Here is a 9362-nt window from a genome sequence, read left to right on the forward strand (position 1 = left end):
AAAGACAAAGGGGAATGTGGATAAGAAATAAATACGGGGAAGAGACCGGGCACCAAGAGGTCGGATGGCTTACAGGAAGCAGCAGCTTGGAGGGGAGTTCAAAAGCTCGGGGCTTTTCCCTAAGGAATGAGGAGCACAGCAGGGTTGGGGCTGAGCTCCTCCTGCAGCCCGGGCACCCGAGCAGCCGGAGCCCCCTCTCGTGGGAGAGAAGCTGCAGGCAAGCAGGCCAGAACTTCATCACTATGTGTATGCTAACTGTGTGCCATGGGCAATAACAAAATGGTAGGCTTCATCCCGAAAAAACACCTCACCTCCAGAGACAGGCATAGCTACGTCAGATGATGCCAAAAGTACATTTCATTGCCGGTTCCAAGGTTTTCTGATTTGGACATTCACAGATTCTCATCTGTTTATATTAAAAAAAAAAATATATATATGCTATAGCTGAATATCAACTGCAGTTTTCAATACCATGGTACAGAACAGTAGCTCTTAGAATATCCCAGTGTGATTCCAGCAAATTTCAAGTAATTTAAATTGGTATTGTATAATTAATCAGTTTATATGAACTGTTGCAGTTGTAGCATTTCTTGGGGCTCTTAATACATAACCACGTAGCCAAGTTTCAGATCTGAATTTGAGTACACTGATTTCCTTTTTTTCCTAGCAATAATTCAGAAAAGGCTAAAGAAGGAAAAGAAGGCAAAGAGGAAATTGCAGGAAGCACTTGAATTTGAGACTAAACGACGGGAGCAAGCAGAACAGACACTGAAACAGGCAGCTTCAACAGATAGTCTCAGGGTCCTAAACGGTAAGAAACCAATTTTTGCCTTTGTGCCATTAACTTTCAATTTAAGTGCCAAAAGAAGCCTGTTATATTGAAAATTTATAACATGATGGGAGTGAAAAAAAAGAAAATCTCTTTCCTTCATTCAATTGATGCCTCTCTCTTTATTGTTTTGTTACTTTATATAGTATGTGCAAATAAACTCACTGGAGAGAATGTCCAAACTAGGACAATTTTATATTATTAGCTTGAGAAGTCAATTTTTTTTCTTCCTCTTTTTCTCCACCCTTTATGCTTGAAAAATCTATTGCTCATTAATCTTCCTAGTCTAACAAAAAATTGTCCTGGCCTCCAGTCATTGTTCGACATTAAAAAAACTGACAAAGGTTGATTGTATTGTAATTCAGCATTGGAGTAACAGGTTGTAAAAAAGGCTATAAGAATCAAATGAAATATGTGTCAGTCTTACCTTTCTATGTTTCTAGACTCTCTGACCCCAGAGATAGAAGCTGACCGCAGCGGGGGCAGAACAGATGCTGAAAGGACAATACAAGGTAGGAATTTGCAAAAGGCTATAAATCTAGATCTTGCTATATGAGTTTTTCCTCAGCTTTAGACTGCTATTCAAGCATGTAGCCTACCATCTGGGCCACATCAAAACAAGTTCAAACAAGGTCAAGTTCATCTTGCTTGTTTATAAGAGAGAATACATTCTGTGCTGATAGATTTTCTTTAAATTAATAGGTCATTTCTGTTTATACAGAGCAATTAAAGAAGAATAATTAATTTGAAGCAATATTGGGTTGAATCTCAGACATGCTGAGTGCAGTTTTTGTGAATATGTATAGTAAGATTTGAGATAATGTTTTTAAAGGTATATTCGAAACATTTTGAGCCTCTTAACTATACAAATGGCTAAACCTAATGGGTAACATTCAAGGCATGATGAGAATTTCATAGCTAATATTCAGTGGCAGTTACTGAAAGGTATGTTTCAATAAGCTACTCTGAGCATTAACGATAAATAATCTGTTTATTCCCGTCTTGGATTTTTCATTTACCATACCCCATTATTTACATTTTAATAAAACAAATCTGCTGAGTAAATTTATACATGAACTACTAAAGAGAGCCATATTACTTCCCCTGTGTATCCAAATGTGTGTGTGTATATATATACATATTGCAAACACCAAGATATTAGTAAAGAGCAAATTTTTAAGATAGTATTTATGTTATAATGTCTTCTCTAGTCAACAGGCTGAATCTACCTACATGAATACTAAACAGTAAAAATAGCATTTGTTTTCAATTGTAAATGAAGGTGCATTTTTCAGAGGCAAGCCTAAAATGATTAGCTCCAGTAATCGCTCTCAATTGCCTTTATTTTGCATTTCGAAGTCAATCATCTTAAGAGTATCATTTGACATCTTCTGTGTGTTATTTAATCACTTTTTCTAACTCCTAAAGAGTTGTTACTCGTGTGCCACAAGGAGGCTGTAACAACAGAATAGAAAGTCAACAAGCTTTTAATATATTGGGCATATAAACAAATACAAAAGAGGCAATAATTTCTTATGTAGGACAAACACATGTATGTAAACAAAAACATTTAGATAGATTTAAAGCAAGTTATGTCTGCAAAGTCAGTAACTCAGAAGTTGGAGTATGCCAGATTAAATGTTGCCTGGGAAGTGGGTACATGTTATGACGTTTGTTATTCCAGAATCCTACTTTCCTTCCCCTCCCGTGAAATGTATGCCTTATTCAAAGCACCATTTGACATAATTAATTTAGTAAGAATCCAGTCTTTATGTCATTTTGTTATAATCCAGTCATTTTGTTATTTTCTTTGGTGCAAAACCGGACTTCTAATTTCTTGGGAGGCCATTCTATCACACTAGTCACTGCAGTATCTGAGCTCTTTGTGAACAATTACTTTATCTTCAGAGCATTCCTGCAAGGAAGTGAAGTTTGCAGTATTCCCATCTGAAAGCTGGGAAACAGAGTCACAGAAAGATTAATGTGACAAATTGCTTAACTTTCGAGTAGCTAGGACCTTTTTTTTCAGGATACTTTCCATTTTTGGCAAATGTATTCAGTGTATTTAAAATCACTGTTCCTGTTGAATTAAGTTTCATTTATGGGCTGAGATACCAAGCTGGATATTTATAAAATGAGCAACTCATAATTACTGAGTATCTTGGAAGTATTTTGGAAGTATGTATTCTAAAGGACTTATCCCAAACTACACAGGAACAGCACTTCAGCTTTTTAACCAATATTATCCATCCTTTTCTAGCTATCCTCTGCCTACTTATGCTCATTTCATGTATTTCCATATCTGCAACAAATGAAATCAAAGACTTACAAGCAACATTCTCAGTAATGATGACCTTTCCTTGATTCATCTATCCAAGGTGGTGCAAGGAAAAAAACCCAATCCACAGATGATTATTTAATTAAAGACGGGACCATAATATATTCTGATCGTGATATTGGATCACAATGCAAAGGCAACCTTAATTCTGACATTTCTTGTCTCTGCTTTGCAGTCTTAACATATAATTAAAGTAGGGTTCTTTTAAGGAAAAGGAAAAAAGAATCAAGAAATAGAGTTGCAATTTCTTATTGTTTAATATATTCAGCCTAATTGTCATACAACAGTTCAGAATTTTTAGATCTACCACAATATATAACCCTACAACACAAATGTAACTGTAGGAGCTTATTGCCATTGTGTATCAGCTATTATAGGCTGACAGGTTTCAGAAATAGCACAGGAAATAGTTAATGGCAGACGAGTAATGCTAAGTGTCAGGACTCTTTGCGTTCACCTCCAATATTGGAAGGAGGATTCCCTTTCACCATAAACTCGCTTTTCTCTGTGTCCCCCTTAGCATGTATCCCTGTTACTCCTGTATCTCTCTGTCCCAGTTCCTCCTAGTTTCTTCCTCCTCACTCCGATTCCAGCTTTTGTCAATGGCTAATCTCACTCCTTCCTGGCTCTACATTACATTGTGTTTCTTTTTTCCTAACTTCACATTCTTCCAGCGTTCTCTTCTGAACTGAGTTTCATGCCACCCTGATTACTTCTTTAATTACAAGCTCTTTCTCTTCTCAGTGGCCCCCCAGCCCCCTGTCTCCTGTCTGACCCTTCCTGTTTCCTCCTCCTCTTGTCCAGCCATTCTGAGAGTCCATGCTGCATTGACATTCCCCATTACCAGCCTTTCCTGTTTCGTACCACGTCTCCATCTGTATTCTCTGCTTCCCCTCGCCTCCCCATCAAGCTCACATTCCCTACTGCTTTCAGTACACATTCTGTTTTTTCTTCTGCATCTGTCTGGGTTTCAGGGAGAGAAGCACTGAGAGAAAAGCAAAGACAATTTCTCTGTTATCTCAATATTTAGCATAGCAATTGTTTACAGGAATGAGGGAGGAGAGTTGCAGGAAAAAAAAATGCTTCATTCCTGCAGCACCAGGATAAAGCATGCTCAGTACAGATGGGCTCCTTGGAGAATTTAGCTGCAAAACTCTACAGAAACTTTCCAATGGGTGAAACTGGGATTTTTCCAACACTTTTTTGAATTTTCATTGGGGCAACAAAGACCATGTCTTTCCAATTTTGCAAAATTCCAATTATGTCCTTACATTTTATCTGTAAATGATATTTTGTATACTCTAGTATGCACTATAGAAGAATTATTATATAGAATACACAATATATTCCATAATAAAGAATATAATATTCTGTCTTTCATGTTTAAGGTTCTGTGAAAAAATACTTACTAGGGAAATACTTAATGCCTTTCTTATTCCTCTCAAAAATATATCTGTATCTTGATATCAAAGCATGTCTGGGGTAATAGTCTCTTTATCCACAATCATTAATTTTTTTTCAACTTACTGTATTAAGCATGCTATGCAGTTCTATAACTAAGCAGACAAAAGTTGGAAAGCTACAGCATTCTGTGGGGAAGTGAAATAATTGAAATACCAGTGTAATTTCAGCATTTAAGAAAATATTATGCAAGGAAATCATTATTAAAAATAAAGAACTTGTCTAATATTTATTATGAATAAAAGGATACACGTCAACTTGAAGTTCTATTTAATGTTGATATTTTTAACTATCACTTTTGTGAGTCAGGAATAGGACTAATTTAAGCATAAAACATAATTGCATTTGTCAATAAGGGGGGTATGTTCTGTTCTATTTCTCAACATGTAGCACTCATTCAGATTCACTTTTAGTTCATGTAAAGTCTTTTGTAAAATGGGAGAGAGAATAAAAAGAAATTTGAATATGAGACTATAAAAAGAAGCAGGAATAAAGGATATTTTAGGGTTGGGTTGTTTTTTTATTTAAATACTGGGTAGATAACAGTTTGCCGGAATATCCATAACATGCTAACAAATAATCATAATAAATAACCCAATTACGGGTCTCATATTTTTAACAGATACAAACAGATACTAAGTTATTAGGAACTGGTGTAGGCACTGGTTTTAAATGTTTTCTTTCTTGCTTCTGTTTAAAATAATAATAAAGCAGATTATCCTCTTCTCCATACATATTGTAGGTTCACTAGATGCCTATGCCTAGCTCCCAATCCGGTTTCCCAAGACCCCCTCATCCCACACAAAAAGGTACCATGCAAAGATAATGTTTGACTTTTATATACTGTTTTGTTACCAGACCTCTTACTAAGCACTAGAACAATGACATTTACTGCCGCTCTTACGTTCTTATTTCCATTGACTTTTTCTTCCCCATCAGATTACTTACCATGTATTTGTCTACCTACTTTATTAATTTTTCTTTTCCTCTATAAGTCCCTCATTGCCAGTTTTCTGTCTCCCAGTAGTTTCCCTCCCAAGTTCTGTACATTCATCTTCATTCCATTTAAATACCACTCCCTTTATGCATTATCTAAACTCCTCTAAAAATGTTCTGTTTCTGCACTGTCTTCCCCATTGACCATTCTTTTCATATGGTGTCCCGGTCATGTCTTCCTTTTCCGAAATCACTCCCAAATCGTTTTGTGCTTTTCTCTCAAAGCTATCCTAAGAACAGGAAGCTTAACCAAATTTTCTCTCTCTCTGCTGCTCTTTTGTTTGTCTTCTCCATTTCTTTCCTATTTTCTAGCAATTGCCTCAGCCTGTATCTTTTCTACTTTCTTCCAATTAATTTCCAACTTCTACATGCCATTATTCCAGCTGCTTCTGAAACCAGCTCCATCATTTTCTGCTAACAGTCTTCTCACCCTGTTCAGTTCCCATGAGCTCTCAAACCTGTCTTCTTTTTTTCCCCAAAATGTCTGTTTGTGTTCCAAGAGACCTTCTGCACTTTGCCTGTCCTCAAAATTTTCCTGTCATATTCCACTTTCAGTCAATTTTTCCTTAACTACACATTCTTCTCTAGCACAAATTTTGTTCCTTTTGTCCGTCAATCAAAATTTCATACCTCAATTCCTTATTCTGCTGCAAACATTTTTTTTCCTTCTAGCACATTATCAGCCTTTCTCCAAATGAGTCTGTGAGTCTGTTATCTTACTCTCCCTGTCCCTTAGCAAAATGAACTTATGATTTCTAACACCTTTCCCACCTACTGTTTCTTCTCACCTTTTTCTAGTTCTCCACCTCTTCTCTAGGCTCATATTAGTGCAGTTAAGTGTAATGCTAAGTGGCTTCAGACTATGCTTTCCTGATGTAAGAAAAAGAGCCACTCAGCTACCATGCACATAAAAGCTTCCAGGGCCACATGTCTTTTTCCCTCCCAGAAAGGACAAGGCGGGAAATGGAGATATTGAGCAGATCCAGGAATAGAGAAAGAAAGCAACTGCAACTCAGCACACTGACTGCATAGTCCTATATGAAGTTACTTGTAAGGCCTTTGAACACTACTGAGGAAAAGTGAGAAAGAAATTATGATTTAATTTTGCCCGTACCAAGAAGCTAGTGAGTGCATTTTGCTGCCTAGATACTAGGGGAAAGCTGCCCTGCAGCTGCCCTCCACACTAATAAGAATTGCTTAGGTACAGTTTCAGTCATTTGCCTGAAAACCTAACCTAAATTGTTTTCTGCGTTGGTTGGAAACGTGTTTAATCTGTTTTTCAACAAGCAAAATCAGTGTAATAATCTCAGCAAACGATAGTCCTTGATTCTTTCTTGCTATATTTGTGTTTGAAAGGTAGATATCTGAAGGACTTCCACATTGAAAAGGAACTTTCGGTGGTTCTGTGAAGCTTATGCGCACAGTTCCAATTCGGATGTATAAATCTTGGACAAAAGCATGTGGAAATGTGTGTGCTATTTCTCATGAGATCAAAAACTTTATTGGAAAAGGCCATTATCAAGGCTGTAAAGTCAAGCATTCCAAAATTAGGAAATGGTAGAATTAAGGTTGTCTTCCGTACCTTTGTTCAACCGTCTTTGTGTATGCATCATGATATAATCTTTAATTATATGATTAGATACTGTATTTTTCACAGTACCCTGCCTCAAGGGTGTAGCTGAATAAATGGCTATCTATCCAATATTTTCTTTATCTTCAGTGCTCAATGTGTGTCCTCATGCTTTATGTAATACCTGGTTTATATATGATACTTCCATCATTAGACATCATCCTTTACAGAAGAGGTGTGAATGATTATCTCAATTTCTTTCATATGTTAAATCTTAATTTTGGCTTTTCCTAAGAGTTGAGTGTTTTGCTTCACCATTTGAATAATGTCCTAGGTAACCATCTCCTGGGGTTTTCTTTTTAACAAGCAAACTACAAAGTCAGAAGTTTCACTGTGAGATGACATCTGAAAATCTTATGGACTTGAATCTTTAGATTCACAGTGATAAAGCTAACAAAGTAACTGATAAACTGTAATACCTTATTGTGAGCAGCGTCGTCTCCATCAAGCTTTCTTATTCTTGTTTCTTCCTCACCTCTGGCCTTTGTATCAGTCCTAATATATATAAATTTCCAAATTTTATCATCTCTTTCCTGCCTCTTTTTTGTCTCCTTTCAATACAACTTTCTAATTATATCCAGTCACAATTCCAGCCTCTACTTTTAACTTCTTACAGCTAATATCCTTGTTAATCAAGATCCAGATGTCTCCAGATATTGGCTCATAATACTCTATGCATATTCTGCATATCCAGTTACTTGTCATTTCTCCTTCTGACAGACTTCAGATGACTTTACCTGACTTTCTTGCCATATCTGTTCTGTCCCCCATCTTTCCTTCTATACTCAAACATTAGGTCCTGTTCTTGTCTAGTCAGTCCAAATCACTTGGTCCCCCAACTTCAGTCTCAGTTAGTCTCAGCCAACCATTTCTTATTATTAGCTCCTTTTCACAGTGTCTTCCAGTGCCCTGGTTTCTGTGTTTCTATGTATGTGTTTAACCAGTCTCAGTCACTCCCCCTAGTCACATTTTCTGTCTTTATTTCCAATTCCAACTACATCAGACTTCTTGTCCTAATTTCTCTAAATCTTAAGGTTTGTATGAGTTTATGTTTGTAGACCCAGAGAAGATTACTGTTGGCTGGTAATCACCGATAGGACACATTTCCAGTGCACGACTACTCTCGAACTAACTAATAATTTTTAAAAATATTTTTCAATATCCTCAAATGACAGGACACCTATTTCTTTTCTGGGGATGTCCGTTCTCTTTGCAGCACATTTAACTAAAATGTCTTTTCTTTAGTCTTTTCTTCGTTTATTTTGCCCATGGTATTGACTGTGATGACCAGCATCAAGTCCATTTCTTTTATCCATTCTCCTTCTGTAGAGTCCCTTCAATAATTGCATCTTTCTCCCAGGGCTTCTGGTCTGGGAAGACAGGAAATGCAGAGATCTCCTATCTTTGCATTTCTGTCTGTTCCTCTCTGTGGCCCCCTTCCTCTTAATCAAAAGCAATTCCATTCACTCCCATAGCTCCTCAAAGATGAAATCATCCATCTGTATTATGCCATATAAACCTACAGTCATATATTCTCTACAGTATTAATTGATTAAACCCAAGAAAAGAAAAACACCTAATTCTTTGTACATTTTACCAAGTTTTTTCTTGTCTTTTTTCTCATTAAAACATCTTAGAAATGGTAAAAATATATGTGTGTGTGTATATATATATAAAAAAACTTGTAAATTCTGCACCTTGATTCAATTGGCACTTGCTCGTCAGTTATTCCATTGTTATTGCTGCTTAGTAAGTACTGTGGATTTGTTGTTACTCGCATGGGACTTCTAGCAGAAAGGTACTTGGGGTTAGTATAGAGACAGGATTCTCAAACGGATTTATCAGGTCATTTTCAGAATAAAATGCATTTTCATTTTCCCATGTGACATTCCTTCTTCTCTGCTGACCCATTTCAACACTGTTTCAGCTTCCTTTGTATTGTTACTTTACCATTTTCCTTCCACCTCTGTTTTCAACCTCCCCCTCTTGCCAAATATTCCTTCTGAATATCCAAGATCTTTCTTATTATGCCACTTCTTTGACCTGCAAGGTAGTGTGTATGTATGATCTGGAGCTATGTGTCTGCTGGTTGACCAGGTGGCTGACTA

General features: G+C 36.7%; 1 protein-coding gene across 1 annotated transcript in view; it reads left to right on the forward strand.

Annotated features, from left to right (window-relative positions):
• The window catches only part of DACH1 (dachshund family transcription factor 1), a 338069-nt gene extending 332676 nt beyond the window's left edge, over nt 1-5393 (forward strand). The window contains exons 9-11 of the mRNA XM_075716535.1: nt 668-811; nt 1273-1341; nt 5371-5393. Of these exons, the coding sequence (XP_075572650.1) occupies nt 668-811; nt 1273-1341; nt 5371-5393 (236 nt within the window). The remainder of the gene's footprint in view (nt 1-667; nt 812-1272; nt 1342-5370) is intronic.
• Nucleotides 5394-9362: the final 3969 nt, after the last annotated feature.

Source organism: Pelecanus crispus, chromosome 1 (assembly GCF_030463565.1).
Source record: "Pelecanus crispus isolate bPelCri1 chromosome 1, bPelCri1.pri, whole genome shotgun sequence".
NCBI classification, from domain to species: Eukaryota; Metazoa; Chordata; class Aves; order Pelecaniformes; family Pelecanidae; genus Pelecanus; species Pelecanus crispus.